General features: G+C 44.1%; 1 protein-coding gene across 13 annotated transcripts in view; it reads right to left on the bottom strand.

Annotated features, from left to right (window-relative positions):
* Positions 1-25,427, bottom strand: part of LOC118387587 (guanine nucleotide exchange factor VAV2) — a 247,064-nt gene that overhangs the window by 14,968 nt on the left and 206,669 nt on the right. For all 13 annotated transcript variants that reach the window (XM_052525717.1, XM_052525722.1, XM_052525714.1 and 10 more), the window contains exons 5-10: positions 24,593-24,698; positions 20,662-20,760; positions 19,602-19,670; positions 19,391-19,491; positions 5,412-5,511; positions 2,404-2,499 (exon numbers count right to left, since the gene is read on the bottom strand). In XM_052525717.1, coding sequence (XP_052381677.1) covers positions 2,404-2,499; positions 5,412-5,511; positions 19,391-19,491; positions 19,602-19,670; positions 20,662-20,760; positions 24,593-24,698 — 571 coding nt within the window. The remainder of the gene's footprint in view (positions 1-2,403; positions 2,500-5,411; positions 5,512-19,390; positions 19,492-19,601; positions 19,671-20,661; positions 20,761-24,592; positions 24,699-25,427) is intronic.

Below are 25,427 nucleotides of genomic sequence, written 5' to 3'. Positions count from 1 at the left end.
CAAGAAAGATACCTAGAATATTCAACAGCTATACCAAGAAAAATACCTAGCATATTCAACAGCTATACCAAGAAAGATACCTAGCATATTCAACAGCTATACCAAGAAAAATACCTAGCATATTCAACAGCTATACCAAGAAAAATACCTAGAATATTCAACAGCTATACCAAGAAAAACACTGAGCATATTCAACAGCTATACCAAGAAAGATACCTACAATATTCAACAACTATACCAAGAAAAACACCGAGCATATTCAACAGCTATACCAAGACAAATACCTAGCATATACCAAGAAAAACACCTAGAATATTCAACAGCTATACCAAGAAAAATACCTAGCATATTCAACAGCTATACCAAGAAAAACACCTAGAATATTCAACAGCTATACCAAGAAAAATACCTAGAATATTCAACAGCTATACCAAGAAAAATAGCTAGCATATTCAACAGCTATACTAAGAAAAACACCTAGAATATTCAACAGCTATACCAAGAAAAATACCTAGAATATTCAACAGCTATACCAAGAAAAACATCTAGAATATTCAACAGCTATACCAAGAAAGATACCTAGCATATTCAACAGCTATACCAAGAAAAATACCTAGAATATTCAACAGCTATACCAAGAAAAATAGCTAGCATATTCAACAGCTATACTAAGAAAAACACCTAGAATATTCAACAGCTATACCAAGAAAAATACCTAGAATATTCAACAGCTATACCAAGAAAAACATCTAGAATATTCAACAGCTACACCAAGAAAGATACCTAGCATATTCAACAGCTATACCAAGAAAAACATCTAGAATATTCAACAGCTATACCAAGAAAAATACCTAGCATATTCAACAGCTATACCAAGAAAAATACCTAGAATATTCAACAGCTATACTAAGAAAATCTCATGATGTTCATATTGTCTTGAAAAATGTCTGGCTGGCATAAGTTGTAATGTAAACCAGCAAAAAAATGTTTGACCTTTTTCAGGACCCTGTCTTTCAAACATAATTCGTAAAAATCCAAATAACTTCACAGATCTTCATTGTAAAGGGTTTAAACACGGTTTCCCATGCTTGTTCATGAACCATAAACATTTAATGAACATGCACCTGTGGAACGGTCATTAAGACACTAACAGCTTACAGACAGTAGGCAATTAAGATGCATTTCTATTGACACCAAAACAAAGATACACAGGGTCCCTGCTCATCTGCGTGAACGTGCCTTAGGCATGCTGTAAGGAGGCATAAGGACTGGGCAATAAATTGCCATGTCTGTACTGTGAGACGCCTAAAACAGCACTACAGGGAGACAGGACGGACAGCTGAACGTCCTCGCAGTGGCAGACCACGTGTAAAAACACCTACACAGGATCGGTACATCCAAACATCACACCTGCGGGACAGATACAGGATGGCAACAACAACTGCCCGAGTTACACCAGGAATGCACAATCCCTCCATCATTGCTAAGACTGTTCGCAATAGGCTGAGAGAGGCTTGTAGGCCTGTTGTAAGGCAGGTCCTCACCAGACATCACCGTCAACAACGTCGCCTATGGGCACAAACCCACCGTCACTGGACCAGACAGGACTGGCAAAAAAAGTGTTCTTCACTGTCTCACCAGGGGTGATGGTCCGATTTGTGTTTATCGTCGAGGGAATGAGCGTTACACCGAGGCCTGTACTCTGGAGCGGGATCGATTTGGAGGTGGAGGGTCCGTCATGTTCTGGGACGGTGTGTCACAGCATCATAGGACTCAGCTGTTGTCATTGCAGGCAATCTCAATGCTGTGCGTTACAGGGAAGACATCCTCCTCCGTCATGTGGTACCCTTCCTGCAGGCTATTCCTGACATGACCCTCCAACATGACAATGCCACCAGCCATACTGCTCATTCTGTGTGTGATTTCCTGCAAAACAGGAATGTCAGTGTTCTGACATTGGCAGCAAAGAGACCGAATCTCAATCCCATTGAGCACGTCTGGTACCTGTTGGATCAGAGGGTGAGGGCTAGGGCCATTCCCCCTAGAAATGTCAGAGATCTTGCAGGTGCCTTGCTGGAAGAGTGGGGTAACATCTCACAGCAAGAACAGGCAAATCTGGTGTAGTCCATGAGGAGGAGATGCACTGCAGTACTTAATGCAGCTGGTGGCCACACCAGATACTGACAGTTACTTTTGATTTTGACCCCCCCTTTGTTCAGGTACACATTATTCAATTTCTGTTAGTCACATGTCTGTGGAACTTCTTCAGTTTATGTCTCAGTTGTTGAATATTGTTATGTTCATACAAATATTTACACATGTTAAGTTTGCTGAAAATATACGCAGTTGACAGTGAGAAGATGTTTATTTTTTTGCTGAGTTTAGGTTTGCGATGCACCTTACCTTAAGTAGGAGGTGGTACTTGAGAACCCGCTGCATGGGCACTACCAGCAGGTCCTGGAGCTTGAACTTGCCCTCTTGCACCTTCATAGTGCACTCCTACAACAACAACAAGAAACATCATACATTTCACAGTTCATATCTACAAGAGCAGCCAAAGTGTACACATTCTGATACTGTAATACACATTCTGTAATTTCACAATATCACTACACCACTTTGCTACAATTGTGCCTTCCAACAACAGTATCAACAGCGTATTAAAAGGTATCAAATCCCTGTCTGTCCTTACCCCTTAGTTAACATCTACATCAGGACATTCATACTGATATGGATATTCCTTTACTGTATGAGTAATAAAGAACACATTCGTCCCTCTGTCTGAATAATAGCCATAACAATCTCCTTTTTTATTAAGAAAAACAACAAGCCATACAGCTGCATTGTAATGCATTGAGACAGACCATGAGCCATCGTAACCCAGTAGATGCTGAATACTGATGTCTCTCTCTCTCTCTTGGATGGATGACTCTGCTCCTTATCCAATTCAAATCAAAACACATTTTATTTTATTTGTCACATACACATGGTTAGCAGATGTTAATGCGAGTGTAGTGAAATGCTTGTGCTTCTAGTTCCAACAATATAGTAATAACCAACGAGTAATCTAACCTAACAAGTTTTGTTTGCCCCCGGTGATGCATTGTGCAGACCTCACTACCCTCTGGAGAGCCTTATGGTTGTGGGCGAAGCAGTTGCCGTACCAGGCGGTGATACAGCCCGACAGGATGCTCTCGGTTGTGCATCTGTAAAAGTTTGTTAGTGCTTTTGGTGACAAGCCAAATTTCTTCAGCCTCCTGAGGTTGAAGAGGCACTGCTGTGCGTTCTTTACCACGCTGTCTGTGCGGGTGGACCAATTCAGTTTGTCTGTAATGTGTACTCCGAGGTACTTAAAACATACTACCCTCTCCACTACTGTCCCGTCAATGTGGATAGGGGGGTGCTCCCTCTGCTGTTTCCTGAAGTCCACGATCATCTCCTTTGTTTTGTTGACATTGCATGTGAGGTTATTTTCCTGACACCATACTCCGAGGACCCTCACTTCCTCCCTGTAGGCCGTCTCGTCGTTGTTGATAATCAAGCCTACCACTGTAGTGTCGTCTGACTTGACGCCTCCAACTTGATGATTAAGTTGGAGGCGTGCATGGCCACACAGTCGTGGGTGAACAGGGAGTACAGGAGAGGGTTCAGAATGCACCCTTGTGGGGCCCCAGTGTTGAGGATCAGCGGGGTGGGATGTTGTTACCTACCCTCACCACCTGGGGGCGGTCCTTCAGGAAGTCCAGTACCTGGTTGCACAGGGCGGGGTCGAGACCCAGGGTCTACAATGAATGCAGGCTGAGGATATGTGGTTTCCAGTTTACATAGAGTCAAATAAAGTTCATTCAGGGCCGTCGATGTGTCTGCTTGGGGGGGAATATATGCGGCTGTGATGATAATCGAAGAGATTTCTCTTGGTAGATAATGCGGTCGACATTTGATTGTGAGGTGAACAGAAGTACTTGAGTTCCTGTATGTTGTAATGATGACACCACGTCTCGTTAATCATAAGGCATACCCCCGCACCCCTCTTCTTACCAGAAAGATGCTTGTTTCTGTCGGCGCGATGCGTGAAGAAACCAGCTGGCTGTACCGACTCCAATAGCGTGTCTCGAGTGAGCCATGTTTCCGTGAAGCAAAGAACGTTACAGTCTCTTATGTCTCTCTGGAATGCTACCCATTTCATCAACCTTGTTGTCAAGAGAATGGACATTGGCGAGTAGTATGCTCGGGAGCGGGTACGCGTCGTGCCCGTCTCAGGAGCCTAACCAGAAGGCCGCTGTGTCTTTTACGGCGCCGTTGTTTTGGTTCGCCGGCTGGGATCTGATCCATTGTCCTGGGTGGTGGGCAAAACACAGGATCCACTTCGGGAAAGTTGTAGAGTATTGGAAGCTATTTTGTAAATGACATCGCCGAAGTCAAGGATCGGTAAGATAGTCCGTTTTACAAGGGTATGTTTGGCGGCGTGAGAGAAGGAGACTTTGTTGCGAAATAGGAAGCCGATTCTAGATTCTATTTTGATTTGGAGATGTTTAATATGTGTCTGGAAGGAGAGTTTACAGTCTAGCCAGACACCTAGGTATTTGTACTTGTCCACATATTCTAACTTAGAACCGTCCAGAGTAGTGAGGCCCTCCGATTTGACACACTGAACTCTGTCTGAGAAGTAGTTGGTGAACCAGGCGAGGCAGTCATTTGAGAAACCAAGCCTATTGAGTCTGCCAATAAGAATACAATGATTGACAGAGTCGAAAGCCTTGGCCAGGTCGATGAAGACAGCTGCACAGTACTGTCTTTTATCGATGGCGGTTATGATATCGTTTAGTACCTTGAGCGTGGCCGAGGTACACCCGTGACCAGCTCGGAAACCGGATTGCACAGCGGAGAAGGTACGGTGGGATTCAAAATGGTCAGTGATCTGTTTATTGACTTGGCTTTCAAAGACTTCAGAAAGGCAGGGCAGGATGGATATTGGTCTATAACAGTTTGGGTCTAGAGTGTCACCCCCGTAGAAGAGGGGGATGACCGCGGCAGCTTTTAGATTGATGAGGCAAAACATTTATTTAATCCATTTTAGAATAAGGCTGTAATGTAACAACATGTGGAAAAGGGAATGCACTGTAAACTACAGTACTAGAGCTGGGTCAACCCAGCAGCATGGCTTGGCCAGCAGTGGTCCATGATTTGGGCCAGCTGGGGATTCCAGGTTTATCAGATCTTTCACTGCAGACCATTGCTGTTTGTCCAACTGCAGTACAGTAGGTTTAGATGGAAGCCAAACTATCATAGTAAAATGTCATGATTCAAAACACCATGGCTGGTTGTGAATCAACTTTGCGCCAATTTTGAGCAGATGCCAGATGGGTGGTAAGGGAGGCGGAGGGATATGTGTGTTTGTGTGGTTACTGCACCTCGACTTTCATCTTAACGTCCTCCCGCGTGGCGATGAGCTCATCCAGTATCTTCTGGGCATTCTCCATGTGGCTGCAGTACTGGCCGTAGATCAACAATCTGTATATGAACACATTGCATCACTGTATTATTACTAGCATACACTGAGTGTACAAAACATTAGAAACAACTGCTCTTTCCATGACAGACTGACCAGGTGAAAGCTATGATCCCTTATTGATGTAACCTGTTAAATCCACTTCAATCAGTGTCGATGAAGGGGGGGAGACAGGTTAAAGAAGGACTGTTAAGCTTTAAGACAATTGAGACATGAACTACGTATGTGTGCCATTCAGAGGGTGAATGGACAAGACAGAAGATGTAAGTGCCTTTGAACGGGGTATGGTAGTAGGTGGCAGGCACACCGGTTTGTGTCAAGAACTGCAACGCTGCTGGGTTTTTGACGCTCAACAATTTCCCATGTGTTTCAAGAGCATTGGAGTCAACATGGGCCCGCATCCCTACGGAACACGTTCGGCACTTTGTAGACCATGCCCTTACGAATTGAGGCTGTTCTGAGGGCAAAAGGGAGTGCATCTCAATATTAAAAAGGTGTTCTTAATATTTTGTACACTCAGTGTATATTCTATTATAGGGTTCCTGCAAAGGGTTCCCAATATCAAAGGGTACACAGATCATCATTTGGCAATATGCTGTTGACTCTTAGGACCAGTTCAGTACCAAATAACCCATGGGGCACTTGACACTAAGGAGGAGTAAGCCATACTAATAGCTTTAGATTAAACATAATTACAACAGTATTAAACAGTTCGGTGGGTGACCCATTTGCCACCATAGGAAGCCGATGTAAAAGGAACATATGAATAGATTTCATATGGGCATGACTACTGTATATATGAATATATTGTACTAATAAGTAATACATTAACTCGAAACCCAGGGCAATCTTTTGAAGAATACACGCCTCTACCCAATAAGTCATAATCATAGTATAACCACAGTTCACTAATGAAAGATAGTGATTATAATAAATTGCTTTGAAGAGTTCTCAGGCAGAAAGCCTATTAATTTGGGCCAGTGAGGATATGAAGGGCACATTCACAACGGGCCCCTGACACAGATCACTTCATCTTGGAACTAGTTCAAAGTTATCTTGACTAGAGGATGGCACCACGCATGGCACAGATTCCTCTCTCTCTCTTTTTTTTCAAAGTAGGGCATTGTCACGACTGGCAGTGCCAAACCCCTCTGACGCTTTTGGCAAAGTCTCTTAATCTTCAGCAGAGCAGAGTTTGCATTTCTAAAGTCTAAGGATGTCTCTGACATATCCTTGACAGAGACAAGAGCACTGCTCCAGAGAGCTGAGAAATGTCTCCAAAACTCAGCAAGAGAGCAGGAGCACAGTATGGCAGAAAAAGCACATCTCTAAGAAAATCTCTTCAAAGATAGTTGGGTTTCTTCTTCTTTCAATTCAATTACCACAATAATTCACTAAGCTGTTTAACATTTCACAACTCTTCACTTAATCTTGAAGTTAGAGCATAAGTCACTAACAGAGTGCTTTGATAGCAGTCACTGCCCCAGCTCTCAAAGCTAAACTCATCTCCTTCCTAAGCCTCTTACATGGACAAACCCACTAACTGAACACCAGCAGACTGCACAAACCCCATTACAATGCTTACCAACTTATCTGACCTCTGCCTACTGTACATTCACAACATGACTAGATCCCCATCGGTAGGGATGAGTCATCCAGTGGCCAACTATCCGGATGGCTCTCTCCATCCCTAAAACCCATTAATGACTGGCCTAGACTGACCTCCACTGTGAAGCTCCCTGCCTGGGTCTGGTCCAAAGACAACGTGGTCTGGGGCTAACAAGGACCTGATTAGGGCCTGATCCACAGCCAGGGAGATCGCTCCTCTCCTTAAGGAGGGGAATTGGAATAAGATTAATGGCTGCCTTGCTCAATTATGAGCCAGGCAGGCAGCGGCAGTCAGATTCAGCAGCAGGCAGCAGCATAACGAGGGTACAGGGCAGGTGTCAGCCACCCGCTTTAATAACACGTGTCACAGACTTAATTGAACATGAAGGTCTTCTTTTATGAGGCCATTTCAGGAGCGGGATGTTTAAGGTGGAGCGACTGGTGGGGAAAGTGATATTGTGATCAGAGTACGAGGCAATGGATTAGACACCCACTGAGACTAGACACAAGGTTTTGAATCCTTATCGATTGGTTATATTACAGCATGGTAATATACAGGGTATATTTATACGTGATAAAGGAAGAGCGAGTGAGATGACACAAACAAACATACAGACAGACAGAAAGAGCAGACAGAGTTATAAGAGAGAGAGACAGACAGACAGACAGCAGGAGAGATTGGGGGAAAAGGATGGCACGAGAAAACAGATAAATAAAAAGACAAAATAAGATAAAGTGTAGGCTACATTGAGAGAAAAAGAGCTCAGCTGGATGGGGTTAGGCAGTGTTCACAGCATGGAGCCTGTGTAGTGTGTCTGGGACAGTGCCTCTGTGCCTGAGGGTCCGCTTTCTAAAGCTCCACCACCACCACTAAAAACACTCCAAAACCAGGCAGAAGTCTGTGGTGTTGACGGACAAGGACATGGGTAGGAGGTGAACAGGGGCCATCCTAACAGACCAATTTGTCCCCTGTTCAGTGACAGGCCTCAGCATGGGACACAGGGCCTGCTCTGATACTGACACAGCAGAGAGGACGTGTCACAGTGCTAATGCTAATACTTACAGACCCCTCTAATAACAGGCTTTCGTGTTCCTCCAGCTCTTAAGGAAAGTCACTGTCTTTGTTCTCCTCCCAGATACAAGCAGTGGAACAAAGGGGTTGATTACACACACATGTACAAAGCCACATGTACACACACGTACGCACACGCAGTGGAGTCAGACATAATTAACCTCTGAGACACTGACAAGCACAGCCACTCCTCTCCTGATGTCTGGACACATCACACTGGGAGACTTGTGATGTTATGCTCCCCTAGGAACCAGCTATATCTCCTTCTATCACTCCTGTCTTTCCCTTTAAAGTAATGTTTCATTCCTTTTCTCTCCACCAGTCTCACCCCCTCTTCTCTCTCCCTCTCACAGTGTAGCATGCTGGCTTATTTCAGTCAGGAAGTAAATTGATTCTGTGAAACGTTACTCATATGATTCTGTGAAATGTTACTCATAATATGATTCTGCGAAACGTTACTCATAATATTATTCTGCGAAACGTTACTCATAATATGATTCTGCGAAACGTTACTCATAATATGATTCTGTGAAACGTTACTCATAATATGATTCTGTGAAACGTTACTCATAATATGATTCTGTGAAACGTTACTCATAATATGATTCTATGAAACGTTACTCATAATATGATTCTGTGAAACGTTACTGATAATATGATTCTGTGAAACGTTACTCATAATATGATTCTGTGAAACGTTACTCATAATATGATTCTGTGAAACGTTACTCATATAAGCTGACACTAAAACCTCACGTCCTACAAAAGGAGTAGCGATACTGATCCAAGAGCAGGATGACTCACAGGACTGATTGGTAAAACAATAGGGGACACCACTGTGAAAAACAAACCTCAACATCACAGAAACACCATTGACTGTACAGACGACTGGCCATGGAGCCAGTCCCATCATTTCTATACATGGCCTTTACATCTCTCTGAGCGACGTAAACTATACTGTATATGCATAATTGGATTAAATTAATCTAATGAGAGTCCTGTTAACCAAACTGTGTTCTAATATCATAGAGTTGATGATGATGATGAGTCAGTGTTGGGATTCTATATTAGAGACAGTCGACAGCATGGAACAAATCCCCCTCTAGGATGCCAAAGCAGCACTCTGCCTATGTGACGGCTTCTGCTAGGCCCTTGAGGAGCATGACATGTCATGTGGAAAAGGTGTTGAAGTGACTCGAAAAAAGTCCTGATTTGCGTGGCCTCTGTGGCTTCTGCCTGGCTTGGGGTAGCGGCGTGCCTGTCAAGACGTGTCCTAGCCCATATCTCCTACCGCGTTGTGACAACAGCAAGAGACAAACAGTCTAGGGGTGTATTCATATGCCCATAGTTCAGTACAGTTCAACACCATCATCCCGGAAACCCTAAACCCACTCAAATTCCCATACAGCCCCAACAGATCCACAGATGACACAATCTCAATTGCACTTATGTGAGAATGCTGTTCATTGAATACAGCTCAGCGTTAAACACTATAGTGCCCACAAAGCTCATCACTAAGCTAAGGATCCTGGGACTGAACACCTCCCTCTGCAACTGGATCCTGGACATCCTTATGGGCCGCCCCCCAGGTGGCACAGGTAGGCAACAACATATCTGCAACGCTGATCCTCAACACGGGGGCCCCTCAGGGGTGCCTGCTCAGTCTCCTCCTGTACACGCTGTTCACCCACAACTGCGTGGCCAAGCACGGCTCCAACACCATCATTAAGTTTGCTGACGACACAACGGCGGTAGGCCTGATCACCGACAACAATGAGACAGCCTATAGGGAGGAGATTAGAGACCTGGCAGTGTGATGCCAGGACAACAACCTTTCCCTCAATGTGAGCAAGACAAAGGAGCTGATCTTGGACTACAGGAAAAGGAGGGCCGAACACACCTCCATTCTCATCGACGGGGCTGTAGTGGAGCGAGTCGAGAGCTTCAAGTTCCTTGGTGCCCACCTCACCAACAAAATATCATGTACCAAACACACCAAGACAGTCGCGAAGAGGGCACGACAACACTTATTCAGTGCGTAGGCCATATGGTCCAGTACATCACTGGGGCCAAGCTTCCTGCCATCCAGGACCTCTATACCAGGCAGTGTCAGAGGAAGGCCACAAAAATTGTCAAAGACTCCAGTCACCCAAGACACAGACTGTTCTCTCTGCTACCGCATGGCAAGGAGCAAAAGGCTCGACCAACCTGTACCCCGCACATTGACTTGGTACCGGTACCCCATGTACAGTGGGGCAAAAAAGTATTTAGTCAGCCACCAATTGTGCAACTTCTCCCACTTAAAAAGATGAGAGAGGCCTGTAATTTTCATCATAGGTGCACTTCAACAAAATGAAAATCATAGGTACACTTCACAAAATGAGAAAAAAATCCAGAAAATCACATTGTAGGATTGTTAATGAATTTATTTGCAAATTATGGTGGAAAATAAGTATTTGGTCAATAACAAAAGTTTATCTCAATACTTTGTTATATAACCTTTGTTGGCAATGACAGAGGTCAAACGTTTTCTGTAAGTCTTCACAAGGTTTTCACACACTGTTGCTGGTATTTTGGCCCATTCCTCCATGCAGATCTCCTCTAGAGCAGTGATGTTTTGGGGCTGTTGCTGGGCAACACGGACTTTCAACTCCCTCCAAAGATTTTCTATGGGGTTGAGATCTGGAGACTGGCTAGGGCACTCCAGGACCTTGAAATGCTTCTTACGAAGCCACTCCTTCGTTGCCCGGGCGGTGTGTTTGGGATCATTGTCATGCTGAAAGACCCAGCCACGTTTCATCTTCAATGCCCTTGCTGATGGAAGGGCAAAATCTCACGATACATGGCCCCATTCATTCTTTCCTTTACACGGATCAGTCGTCCTGGTCCCTTTGCGGAAAAACAGACCCAAAGCATGATGTTTCCACCCCCATGCTTCACAGTAGGTATGGTGTTCTTTGGACGCAACTCAGCATTCTTTGTCCTCCAAACACGACGAGTTGAGTTTTTACCAAAAAGTTCTATTTTGGTTTCATCTGACCATATGACATTCTCCCAATCTTCTTCTGGATCATCCAAATGCTCTCTAGCAAACTTCAGACGGGCCTGGACATGTACTGGATTAAGCAGGGGGACACGTCTGGCACTGCAGGATTTGAGTTCCTGGCGGCGTAGTGTGTTACTGATGGTAGGCTTTGTTACTTTGGTCCCAGCTCTCTGAAGGTCATTCACTAGGACCCCCCGTGTGGTTCTGGGATTTTTGCTCACCATTCTTGTGATCATTTTGACCCCACGGGGTGAGATCTTGCGTGAAGCGCCAGATCGAGGGAGATTATCAGTGGTCTTGTATGTCTTCCATTTCCTAATTGTTGCTCCCACAGTTGATTTCTTCAAACCAAGCTGCTTACCTATTGCAGATTCAGTCTTCCCAGCCTGGTGCAGGTCTATAATTTTGTTTCTGGTATCCTTTGACAGCTCTTTGGTCTTGGCCATATTGGAGTTGAGTGTGAATGTTTGAGGTTGTAGACAGGTGTCTTTTATAACAAGTTCAAACAGGTGCCATTAATACAGGTAACGAGTGGAGGACAGAGGAGCCTCTTAAAGAAGAAGTTACAGGTCTGTGAGAGCCAGAAATCTTGCTTGTTTGTAGGTGACCAAATACTTATTTTCCACCATAATTTGTAAATAAATTCATAAAAAATCCTACAATGTGATTTTCTGGATTTTTTTTCTCATTTTGTCTGTCATAGTTGAAGTGTACCTATGATGAAAATTACAGGCCTCTCTCATCTTTTTAAGTGGGAGAACTTGCACAATTGGTGGCTGACTAAATACTTTTTTGCCCCACTGTATATTGTTATGTTACTGTGTTCATTAGTTCATTTAGTAAATATTTTAAAAACTATATTTTCTTAAAACGTCATTGTTGGTTAAGTAAGCATTTCACAGTAAGGTCTACTACACCTGTTGTATTCGGCACGAAACAAATACAATTTCATATAATTTTTTATTTGATTTCATGTAGTTTACAGAAGTTCATTCAGGAAGGCTGGTCTGAAGGCTCATTTAACTTCATCCATAACATAATTCACTTTGTTTCCAAATCTATGGGCATAGTGGTAATGAATAAAAACATATTAGCACAGCATCTTCTTTCTTCAGCTCTTTCCTCTTGGCCATGTGCGGAACATCATTCACCTATTTACCTTGTAGACTATAAACTAGGCACAAAAATGCAATTCCCTCACACAAGTGGGACCATTTTCAGACGCTCAAATTCTGGGAATCATGCGCCCAGGCCTGTCCAGCCATGAGCTCCTCCAACTGGCTAATATTAAATGTGCTTGACTCATCTCTGCAACTCCCAGACGACGGGGTCGAAGAGGTCGTTTCTCCCAAAGGGAGGAAAAAGTTCCAGAAATTGGCTTTGCCAGCAAGGGGGAAAACTCTAAGATGGCTGTCTCTGGGCCTTGTTCCTCTGCTGCAACGTTCACTGCGGCTACCTCCACCCGGGCCGCTCTTGCTGCCGCAACCAACGACCCTGTACATCTTTAAAACCTCAGATCCCAGGCTACAGTGTATCCTTTCCACCGCAGAGGAAGCATCGAGCATTTGCCACAATGTGTTGTGCTTAATGTTTCCCCCCAGGAGAAGAGATAAATGACATAAATGAAGATCTGCTGCCGTGTTTAGCTGTCATCCCATGTTGATACATAATATTATTCCATTTCAGCTATCAGATCTAGTTTATCGTAATGCTCCTTGTGTGCATACTCCCAAGGCTATTCATGGGGTACACTCAACCATTTGTTAAACAATATGTTGTCTTGTGTCATAAAGTTTTTTATGCAGGGAACGCACAGAGTTATTTCCAAATATGGCTATTGTCTGCAGGGACACGGGCACATATGCTACTGGTAGTGGGTTGCAAGTATAATTCATGACTAAGTCTATATTTACCTGACGATACTCATCGTTAGGCCTGCCGCCTACTCATTGTCACATAATTCTTAAGTTCTGCAAGTTCTGCAAGCAATGAATATACATCATTATTATAATATAATAATATAGCTTTCATTGTAGTGGCTATCGTGCCTGCACAAATCAATCAAATGTCAGTGTCATATGTACAGGATAGACGTGGCGCAGGCTTCCCAGTTCAATCAATTGCTTCACTCATCATAGGTCTATGTATATTTTTTGTCATGTCATATTGATCTAGCACACGTTTGCAGTCTAAGGTTTCTGTTTGGTTCCAGACCCATAGGCTTACTCTTTCCCCTTAATGTGTTGAACTGTTTTCTCTCCCTCACTATCACTCTCTTCTCTCTAATCATTATATTAGAATGTATGGAACTCCATATAAAACTGGTGTGTCTCATGGTCGTGCCCTGCCTGGCTGTGAGAACTCCCGTGTACTGGTCTACACAGGCTGGTTGCTGCTGTTCACAGCTATATGATTGCATAGGAGCGGACTGGAACTAAGGTGAACCCAAAAGCAGCTTGTCAAATGGCCACATCGACACTCCATTATCAGCAATCATGGATTGGTATCATAGGAAAAAGAGGGCCGAACAGGCCGCCATTAACATCGACTGGGCTGTAGTTGAGCGGGTCGAGAGTTTCAAGTACCTTGGTGTCCACATCACCAAACAACTATCATGTTCCAAACATACCAAGACAGTCGTGCAGAGGGCACAACAAAACCTTTTCCCCCTCAGGAAACTGAAAAGATTTGTCATGGGTCCCCAGATCCTCAAAAGGTTCTACAGCTGGACCATCGAGAGCATCCTGACCGGTTGCATCACCGCTTGGTACGGCAACTGCTCGGCATCTGACCGCAAGGCGCTACACGGGGTAGTGCGTAAGGCCTAGTACATCACTGGGGCCAAGCTTCCTGCCATCCAGAACCTATATAATAGGCGGTGTCAGAGGAAAGCCCCTAAAATTGTCAGAGACTCCAGTCACCCAAGTCATAGACTGTTTTCTCTGCTACAGTACCACACGGCAAACGGTACCAGAGCGTCAAGTCTAGGACCAAAAATCTTCTTAACAGCTTCTACCCCAAGCCATAAGACTGCTGAACAATTCATCAAATGGCCACCAGGACTATTTACTATGACCCCCCCACCCCCCCCCCATTTGTTTTGTACACTGATGTTACTCGCTGTTATTACCTATGCATAATCACTTCACCCCTACCTACATGTACAAATGACCTCAACTAACCTGTACCCCTGCACACTGACACAGTGCCAGTACCCCCTGTATGTAGCCTCATTATCTGACTTTGATTGTGTTCTTTTTTATCGTTTTATTTGGTAAATGTTGTTAACCAACTGTGCAGTTAAAAAAGAGTTACGGTCATGTAAGTAAGCATTTCACGAGAGACAACATGTATCCTATAGTCTGTAAGCATATTCATTCATATTTGACATTATAACGTTGGCTTACATGCATAATTGTAGCCTTCCTCACAAGTGGTGCTTTGACATGTCAAAGTGATACAAAAACAGAATACTTCCTCCATGTGCTTTATGAGCTCAGTAGACCTACTACTGCCTTTAACTTTCATTCTTCTAGGCATTTTCATTTCATTTATAGTTTATCGCGTCATAAACAAAATGTCTTCTGCAATAACTTGATATGTTAAGTCAGTCCTTGCAATCAGTTTTATCTCGAATAATGGTTACATTCTCCAGCCTCCCAGCAGCAAACCAAGTAGCAGGGTGGTTATTAACATCTGGCACCAAGGATCTTCCCTCAGAGACGTGGCCATTCCCCAAACTATTTAATAAAATGTCATATTGCATTCCATCTTTTTGTTCATTCAGTTAAGCCTGTACTCGATTGAACTGGAGAGGGTGCAAGAGAAAGAGAGAGTGAGAGCTATTTAGAGGGAAAGCGAGTCAGGAGTAAAGTCGGAAGATGGACGTTAAAAAAAGCATGTGGAGGAAACAACCCCTAAACTCCACAGTTGCTTAAGACTGAGCTCTTCTGTGCAAGGAAGGGACACTTTACACCGGTGACATGTAAACCTTCTCTTTAAATTCCTCTCTCACTTCCGGACGGTGCTACCACCCCTGTTGCCGCTACACCAGCTCTCTCTTTATGGGAACGCTGCCATGCATGTTATTTCAGAGAAAACACCATTTGGAGTAACTGTTCCCCCGGACCTTCACCCCCACCTCTGTAGCGAGTCTGCAGCCGCATCTGGCTGGAGCGTCAGGCCAGTGAGGAAATCTCCTAGCAAAGCAGAAGTGACAGGCTGCAGAGAGAGGGAATTTGGTCTGACACGTGGCATTGGGACCCCCTCACCTTCACTGAACACATTCAGCACACAGCAAATGGAAGGGAACACAGTGGGAGCCCTCTGGTACAACAGCTCTCTGCTGGTCTCTAAGTACATATTACAGGGTTATCAGGGGTGCGGATTACTCCGGAAATGAGTTTGGGGTTTGGGAAAGTGGCAAGCCCTCCTATGTAATGTATGGTGATCCAGCAGGGGAGCCTCTTATAAAAATGTAGGCTGCCTTCCTAGAGCTGGAACGATAAAAACGAAAATGATCAACACCAACCAAACCGACCACTTATCTTGGTGATATCGTTCATTACAATAAATAACCTATAGGGTTCTACTAGAGAAATGTGAAGTTTGAAAATAATAACATGATTGGTTGATTGTTGATGGAACAATTGACACCTACAACCTTTAACTAAGTAATAGTAATAGTTTAAAAAAATAACTGAGGTGCACAATGACGTTAAGCTTATTGTTCAATCTATTGTTATCACGATAGTTCAGTCAATTTATCATGATAGGGATTTCCTCTAAAGTACATTCAAAACTGTCATCAAGTCTTAACACGTTTTAGAGAAGGTGCCATTAGCCACACTGACATTTTCAGCATGGCATTCACTGGACACAGCAACGACAACATGAGAAGCTTTTCATTCATTTTTCAAAGAGACGAAAAAGCTGGTGTATTGTTGCAAAGGTCAATGGGACTTACAAGCGGAGATAACAACATTAATTAAACGAAGCCGGGTCCTCAGAACCAATCGACGAGGGGCTTTGATGAGAATGGATCCATCTGAGCGGTGCCAAATCCCCTAGTCACTGGGCTCTGTTACTGGTTAGAGAGCCACCCATAATGAAACAACGGGAGATTGTCTGTCAATCATCTCCTGAATACCAAAGGCAGCTTTGCCCAAAACATCCTCCTGTTCCGCATTCAGCAGAATGTCACAGAAGGTAAATATTAACATGTCGTTGACATCTTTCAATGCGCTGATGATGGGAAGGTGGGAGGAAATAGCTTTTTAGCTTATTGCAGTGCAGGGAAGTTCAACAATCTACAAGTCACAACTCTAATCCTATCCATCGTAGTAATGTTAAAGCCTGAACTGTAGTAGCATCAGCTGGCAGACCATGTGGTGGCACACGATTAGGCCACGGGCCATAACTAGGAGATGTGCAGTGACCTAAAAGCCCTTGCTGTGCTCTGGTTGTAGTGTAGTTGTGCAGTAGGTGTATTAAAAGTCTATGGTACTGTAAGGGCTAAGCATGCTTTAGCCTAGCGAGAGAGAGTTGAAGAGATATAAGGACAGCTCAATCAGATCAGCAGTGGATGTTAGATAAACACAGGGAGTGTGGTGGAGGGACTTCGTGTTTGGGGAGGAGGTGAGAGAGATTGTGGGATAGAGAGTGTCGTTGCTGTCACGCTCACTCTGTGTGGTGTGATGCAGCTCTCCAGGTCCCCCAAGCAGCCCTGCAATGAGCCAATTACCTACACAATCTGACAAACAAACTATGTAGAACAGCTGCGGTCTGTTTGGAATGGGGGGATAGGACGCAAGCATACCCCCCCCCACACACACTTTTCCTTACCGGTTATGTACTATAATCAGATCACCTTCCACAGTGTAAACACAAACATGCTCATTCACAGATTAACACAAGCACGCATTCACTCACACACAAATATATATTACCAGGTTTGGCTCCAGCTCCATGTGAATCCTAAAATGAGGCTGAATCAGGACTAACATTCCTGGAGGGCTGTCGTGGCTGTATCCTGTCATTACCAGACCAGGCCTATCATTACCATTACCTAAAGAGTAAAGTAGCGCAGCACAGTCGGGAAGCACATAACCACTCCAAATGCATGCAAATCATCACCCACATTACTGTACTGCAGCTGGGGTGTTCAACAGCTCTGACCGCCCTCTCTGCTATTTACTAATGTGTTTTCAGGAATCCCTAGTAGATTACAGGAATCCATTTCAACAGCCTACACAGATCACAGAACATTTAGAGCGTGCTCTCTGAACTAGTAATTGTTTATTATCATTATAACAGTGTTACAGACCCAGTCGGCTCTTTGCTTATATGAGCTTTAATTGATCCATTCTGTTTTACACTAATCAAATCAAATTTTATTTGTCACATGCGCCAAATGCAACAGGTGTACACCTTACAGTGAAATGCTTACTTACAAGCCATTTGATTAGCTGTTCATGCGTCTTATGGCTTGGGGGTAGAAGCTGTTTAGAAGCATCTTGGACCTAGACTTGGTGCTCCGGTACCGCTTGCCATGCGGTAGCTGAGAGACCAATTTATGACTAGGGTGACTGGATTCTTTGACAATTTCTAGGGCCTTTCTCTGACACCGCCTGGTATAGAGGTCCTGGATTGCATGAAGCTTGGCCGAGGTGATGTACTGGGCAGTCATGAGTGAACACCTGAGGGGCCCCCGTGTTGAGGATCAGCATGGCGGATGTGTTGTTACCTACCCTTACCACCTGGGGCGGCCCGTCAGGAAGTCCAGGATCCGCACTAGTTTAGCATCTGCTTCATCTGACCACTTTTTTATAGACAGAGTCACTGGTTAATTTTTGCTTGTAAGCAGGAATCAGGAGGATAGCGTTATGGTCACATTTGCCTGGGGAATAAAGGTGGGGAATAAAGGTGATCTAGAATTGTTTTACCTTTGGTTGCACATCTACCATGCTGATAGAAATGAGGTAAAATTGATTTAAGTTACCCTGCATTAAAGTCCCCGGCCACTAGGAGCGCCACCTCTGGATGAGCGTTTCCCTGTTTGCTTATGGAGGAATACAGCTCATTGAGTGAGGTTGTAGTGCCAGCCTTGGTCTGTGGTGGTATGTAGACGGAAGAACCCCAGAACATATTCCAGATAGCAAAACAGTCCTGTAGTTTAGCATCTGTGTCATCTGACCACTTTTTTATAGACAGAGATCACTGGTTACCTCAGGAATCAGGAGCAAAACCCTGAGACATTTGCTTAGAATAAAGGTGGGGAATGTGATCTAGAATTGTTTTACCTTTGGTTACATCTACCATGCTGATAGAAATGAGGAAGGTTGATTTAAGTTACCCTCATTAAAGTCCCCGAGCCACAAGGCCACCTCTGGATCGTTCTTCCCCTGAACAGGCAGTTAGTGCCAGCCTTGGTCTGTGGTGGTATTCCCAGGCGAAAAATACAGATGAAAATAGGAATATGTTCTAAAGCTTATCATGAGCCTGGTTAAATCAAAGGCAAAATAAACTTAAAGATATTGTGCACCAGCTATTGTTTACAAATATGCATAGGGCCCCGCCCCGTTTCTTACCAGAGGCTGCTGTTCTGTCCTGCCGATAGAGTGCATAACCCACCAGCTGTATGTTCTTAATGTCGTCGTACCATTTTTAATGTCCCGTTGGTAGGATATACGTGCTTTCAGTTCACCACAGCGACTGAACGTTAGCTAGCAGAACAGAGGCAAGGGCAGATTAGTCACATCTACATTTCCTTTTCCAGCGAATCATGGGGATCTGGGCCTGGTCGGGTGTCCATAGTATATATCCCTGGCGTCTGACTCACACACACTCATCTAATTTGAGGTGAGTAATCCCAGTTCTGATGTTCAGAACCTATTTTCGGTCATAAGAGAAGGTAGCAGCAACAGTATGTACAAAACAAGTCACGAACAACGCGAAAAAAAACGACTAAAATAGTATGGTTGGTTAAGAGCCGATAAGACGGCAGCCCTCCGGCGTCATCTTTAATAATCCCATCTATCCTATGCGTTATCCTGAAATCCTGGATCTAAATCCAACTGCATGCACACAGGGCCACACACGGAATACTATCTCAAACATGCACGCACGCATACACACAGCTCCCGAGGTCACGAACCTTTCCTTGAAGTCTACGAAGATCTTCCCCAGACCGTTGCCTCCGCTCACCATGTTGAGGTCGATGGCCCTCAGCAGGGCAAAGTGGACTTTAATCACATCCTGTATGGGGTACAGCACAACCATAGTCAGCCTGGGTCACACTAACACGTCACCTCCATCACCTCCATCAGCTCCACACTGACACTACGATTACACTCATCAGCACTCACCTCGAGATTTACAAAGATGGACTCCATGTCTGGTGGACTGAGAACTTGCTTCAAAGGGATCATATAATTCTGTAGAACACCAAAACAGTACAATTGAGAAGTTAAAAGAACTTGCATGGCAATATACAGTAGGCCTAAAGTGCAAACATCATTGACTGAACCTGTTGACGTTGTAAACAAATCGGTAGTAGTGTAAAGTTGTATATTAAACATCAGTTCAATCCAATAGCATGCGCTGGGGGCGCCCAGGAAAATCGATCATAAAAAAGGTTTCACTATAATGTGTTGCTGCTCGGTCTTAGTAGCTTAGTCATTGTCTTGTATACACGTGTAGCCATTTGTTTGAAGTGCCCATGACGTGCTGTGAGTACCAACCACTGATTATGTTCACTCGCACAAACCTTCCCTGTTGTTTGAGTAATGTTATTGTATGCTTGTCACATTACATAATCTTAATGATAACAAATAGATCCATTAAAATGTAATGAAGATATGATGGCTTTATTAACCTCAACTCAATCAAGCTCAAACGACTCCTCTGATTATAAGAAGGTGATTCTGGTTTAATTGCATGTTTGTCTGGCTCAGCAAACACAAACACACCCTTAGTCTAATGGATCCAGTGGAGTGGATCATGTCTAACTGTCCATCAAATTGAGAATAATCTCTTTTTCATCATGGAGAAGCTGCTGTTTAACCGCTGACATAATTTACAACCCTAGGTGAATTGTGTGTGTGTGTGTGTGTCTGTGTGTCTGTTTACACACAGAGCCCTGGAGATCAGTCTCTTCCCATGGGACTGTGCCAATAATAAGCCTATCGATCTGCTCCACAGACATTTGTCCTCTCCAATGAACCTGCCAATAGCTGACATTTCCACACCGCTCCCAGCCGGAGGCCTGCCAAAGGAGACGTGGCAAAACACGCCTACCCTAGCAGCGAGATACATCCAACACTGCCAGCCAGCAAGCCACCCACTGTACACACACACATACGCAGACACGTACATAAACGTAAGTACACACACATACACTTTTCCGTATCTAAGTCCCTCACCCACCTTCTCAATGTCCTCCAGCGTCTTGTAGTACTTGGCCTCAGTCTCCTGGATCTCCACTAAGCAGCAGTTTCTCTTGTCGTCTTCTGTCATGCCCATTTTCTGTGGAGGTAATTAACGACAGGAAAAGTGATGCTGGGATGTCATTATGTCATTACACGTCCCTGACAAGGCTGTTCATGTGTCTGATTGTCTAATGATGGGTGTCAAACATGTTATTTAGGGATGCAAGGTCATTAATACCAATCATATGGCTTGATGTATGTTATAAAGCTATACTGTATAAATACTGTACACGCTGCTTATTTTTACAATTTTCTACATTGTAGACATCAAAACTATGGAATAACCAGTGATGTAAAGCACTTAAGTAAAAAATACTTTAAAGTACTACTTAAGTAGTTTTTTGGGGTATCTGTACTATACTTTTACTTCACTACATTCCAAAATAAAAATGTGTACTCTTTACTCCATAAATTTCCCTGACAACCCAAAGTACTCGTTACATTTTGAATGCTTAGCAAGAGAGGAACATTTAGAAATTCACACACTTATCAAGAGAACACATGGTCATCCTTACTGTCTATGGTGTGGCGGACTCACTAAACAGAAATGCATCTTTTGTAAATAATGTCTGAGTGTTAGAGCGTGACCCTGGCTATCCATACATTTTAAAAACAAGAAAATAGTTTTGCTTAATATAAGGAATTTGAAATTATTTATACTTTTACTTTTGATACTTAAGTACATTTTAAACCAAATACTTTAAGACTTTCACTCAAGTAGTATTTTACTGGGTGACTTTTACTTGAGTAACTTTCTATTAAGGTATCTATACTTTTACTCAATTATGACAATTCTGTACTTTTTCTACCACTGGAAATAACACACATGGAATTATGTAGTAACCAAAAAAGTGTTAAACAAATGAAAATAGATTTTATATTTGAGTTTCTTCAAAGTATCCAGCCTTTGCCTTGATGACAGCTTTATACACTTTTGGCATTCTCTCTACCAGCTTCATGGGGTAGTCACCTGGAATGCATTTCAATTAAAAGGTGTGCCTTGTTAAAAGTTAATTTGTGGAATTTATTTCCTTCTTAATGCATTTGAGCCAATCAGTTGTGTAGTGACAAGGTACGGGTGGTATACAGATGAAAGCCCAATTTGTTAAAAGACCAAGTCCATATTATGGCAAGAACAGTTCAAATAAGCAAAGAGAAACAACAGTCCATCATTACTTTAAGACAGGTCAGTCAATGCGGAAAATGTCAAGAACTTTGTAAGTTTCTTCAAGTGCAGTCGCAAAAACCATCAAGCACTATGATGAAACTGGCTCTCATGAGGACCGCCACAGGAAAGGAAGACTAAAAGTTATCTCTGCTGCTGAGGATAAGTTCATTAGGAGTAAACTGCACATCAAATTGCAGCCCAAACAAATGCTTCACAGAGTTCAAGTAACAGACACATCTAAATATCAACTGTTCAGAGGAGACTGCGTGAATCAGGCCTTCATGGTCGAATTGCTGCAAAAGAAAACACTACTAAAGGACACCAATAAGAAGAGACTTGCTTTGAGAAGAAACACGAGCAATGGACATTAGACCAGTGGAAATCTGTCATTTGGTTTGATGAGTACAAAATTGAGATTTTTGGTTCCAACCACCGAGTCTTTGTGAGATGCAGAGTAGGTGAACGTATAATCTTTGCATGTGTGGTTTCCACCGTGAAGCATGGAGGAGGAGGTGTGATGGTGCTTTGCTGGTGACACTGTCTGTGATTTATTTAGAATTCAAGGCACACTTAACCAGCATGTCTACCACAGCATTCTGCAGCAATACACCATCCCATCTGATTTGCACTTAGTGGGACGAGCATTTGTTTTTCAACAGGACAATGACCCAACACACCTCCAGGCTGTGTAAGGGCTATTTGACCAAGAAGGAGAGTGATGGAGTGCTGCAACAGATGGCCTGGCCTCCACAATTACCTGACATCAACCCAATTGAGATGGATTGGGATGAGTTGGACCGCAGAGTGAAGGAAAAGCAGCCAACAAGTGCACAGCATAAGTGGGAACTCCTTCAAGACTGTTGGAAAAGCATTCCAGGTGAAGCTGGTTAAGAGAATGCCAAGAGTGTGCAAAGCTGTCATCAAGGCTAAGGGTGGCTAATCTCAAATCTCAAATATATATATTTTCCCTTTGAGTTACATTCATTAATGTACAGTACCCGATGCCAATAGGGAGCTGTGACTGTCAACATGACCAGACAGGGGGATAGCAGAACAGCGCCCAGCTACACCCAGAGGCCCTGCAGCACTGCATCCAAACCACTCAATGGGAATTTGATGAGCACTTTTAATGAACTGAGCCCAATTCTCACTCATCACTCCATCATGACCCAATAGAATATGATACTTTTGATTAACTGTAATTGCTGGGACCCGGTCGTGTAACGCAAGCCGATTGGCCGTGTTGTGGGAAGCGGTTACATAAACGCTGGAACTGTGGGATTTATAACGAGTTGAGTGCCGGCTGGCTTGCTCACGGGCAAGTGCTAATGAACATCTGTGTCTGCAGCTCTGTATCTTCGGCAACATCTGGGGCCAGTGCAGAGTAGAACGGGGCTGGAGAGGGTGGACCAGCCAAGGCAAACACCCCGCCCAGCGCATCCCATTCATTTAGAAGCGCAAACAGCCCAGCAGCATCGGATCAGTGAATCACAATGCAATGCTAAAGTTAGAGACGGGTGAAAAAAAATAACATCTGCGACTGTAACAGTCGGATAAAACGACCCGGCCAAAACCTCTGACATCATCTCCGTCTTAACTGCCTGTGTGGCTGCGGCTGTCAGCAGTCTTGGTTGTTGTGTTGAGAGGACTATTCATTCTATTGTGTCATCTGGAACAGAACTGAAGGTTTATAAGCAGTTCTGATAATACAACAAGTCAAACCAGAGTCAATTAGACTCAAAGGCCCAGATCCTGCTGGGTATCAGAAGACAATCAGGTGTGTTGGAGAGCACAGCCACAGAACTGATATAGGAACTGATGAAGGCTGTATTGGGGTTTGATCTGGCTGCTTTTGATGATGTCATATTGTGGCAATGTCATGGTGTTGATGGTGATATGTTGATGTCATGGTGAGTCACACACACAGGGGCAGATGGGGTTTCCCTTGACCTGTACTGTACGCCATTGATCTAATGGCGTGGTCTTCTGAGAGGAAGGGTGTAGGGGGGACATGTCAGACTGATGAACAGAGCTGCTTAGCTGGATGACAGAACGGTGAGTCAGGGCACTTACCTGCATGATCTGATCTGAACAGAGCGTGGTCATAAGAGGTGAGCAGAGGAAGGGTGAGAGCAGCAGGGGACATGTCAGACTGATGAACAGAGCTGCTTAGCTGGATGACAGAACGGTGAGTCAGGGCACTTACCTGCATGTATCTGATCTGCAGCGTAAGGAATGGGAAAACATAAGAGGTGAGCAGAGCAGAACAGAACACACCGACGGATAGAGAGCAGCAGAGAGGACAAACACACCCACGTACACAGATAGAGAGACAAGTAGAGAATTACACGCACTCACACCCACGTACACAGATAGAGAGACAAGCAGAGAATTACACGCACTCACACCCACGTACACAGATAGAGAGACAAGTAGAGAATTACACGCACTCACACCCACGTACACAGATAGAGAGACAAGTAGAGAATTACACGCACTCACACCCACGTACACAGATAGAGAGACAAGTAGAGAATTACACGCACTCACACCCACGTACACAGATAGAGAGACAAGTAGAGAATTACACGCACTCACACCCATGTACACAGATGGAGAGACAAGTAGAGAATTACACGCACTCACACCCACGTACACAGATAGAGACAAGCAGAGAATTACACAAACACAAATCTCTTACCATGGGTTGTCGAACTTCCACCTTGATGATGTCCTCGTAGATGTCATCTCCATCGTCCTCACAGGGAACACAGTCGTAGATGTCATCCTCGCCCACGTCATGCTCACTGGGAAACACACACACTCAGTCAGTTATCCAATTGCAATTTCTTCTGAAAGGGTGATTACGAGACTTAAGACTGAAGGTTAACCACAACATTGAGATCAGATTAGGCACTTGACACTTTGCTGAGCGCTAAACTAACTGTAGGTTCCCATTAGCCGTCATCAGCAGGGCTGAGGAGTCAGGAAATCAGGCCACAGTGGTGATCTATGTCATTTCCATCCCACTTCACTCTTCACAACCACTCCACAAACATGTCTCCCTGATGTACGACGCCTAATTACTAACAGAAGTTGAGGGTCGGCCCAGTAGATAATGTAGTGAGATCCCATTAAGAGCTGCAGCAGTACAGAGTTGAAAAGCATTTCTGTGTATTTACTATGGGTGGAGTTGTGCACATGTGTATGTTTATCTGTGCGTGTGTGTACTCATGTAAGTGTGAAACAGGAACCCAGTGCCCTCCCTGACAGTTCAGTGTACATCCAAGATTGGAGACAAGATCAATTCAGCACCAGGGGCCTTGGATCCATGTGTGCCTCGTCACCCCACTGACAGCCACAGTGGCATCCATCAGCCCACACCCAGCCATCCTCCTCTTGGTCACACATGGCCCCATCTCAGCCTGGACCGTCTTAAACCAGCCTGACAACCATAAAAGATGTCTTTCCCTATCCGTGACTAAGCCACCTGTTACATACTGTTGTGGTTCTATGGTCATGACGTTCTCCACCAG

The sequence above is a fragment of the Oncorhynchus keta genome, chromosome 9 (assembly GCF_023373465.1).
Source record: "Oncorhynchus keta strain PuntledgeMale-10-30-2019 chromosome 9, Oket_V2, whole genome shotgun sequence".
Lineage (NCBI taxonomy): Eukaryota > Metazoa > Chordata > Actinopteri > Salmoniformes > Salmonidae > Oncorhynchus > Oncorhynchus keta.
This window is presented reverse-complemented; position numbering and strand designations above follow the sequence as displayed.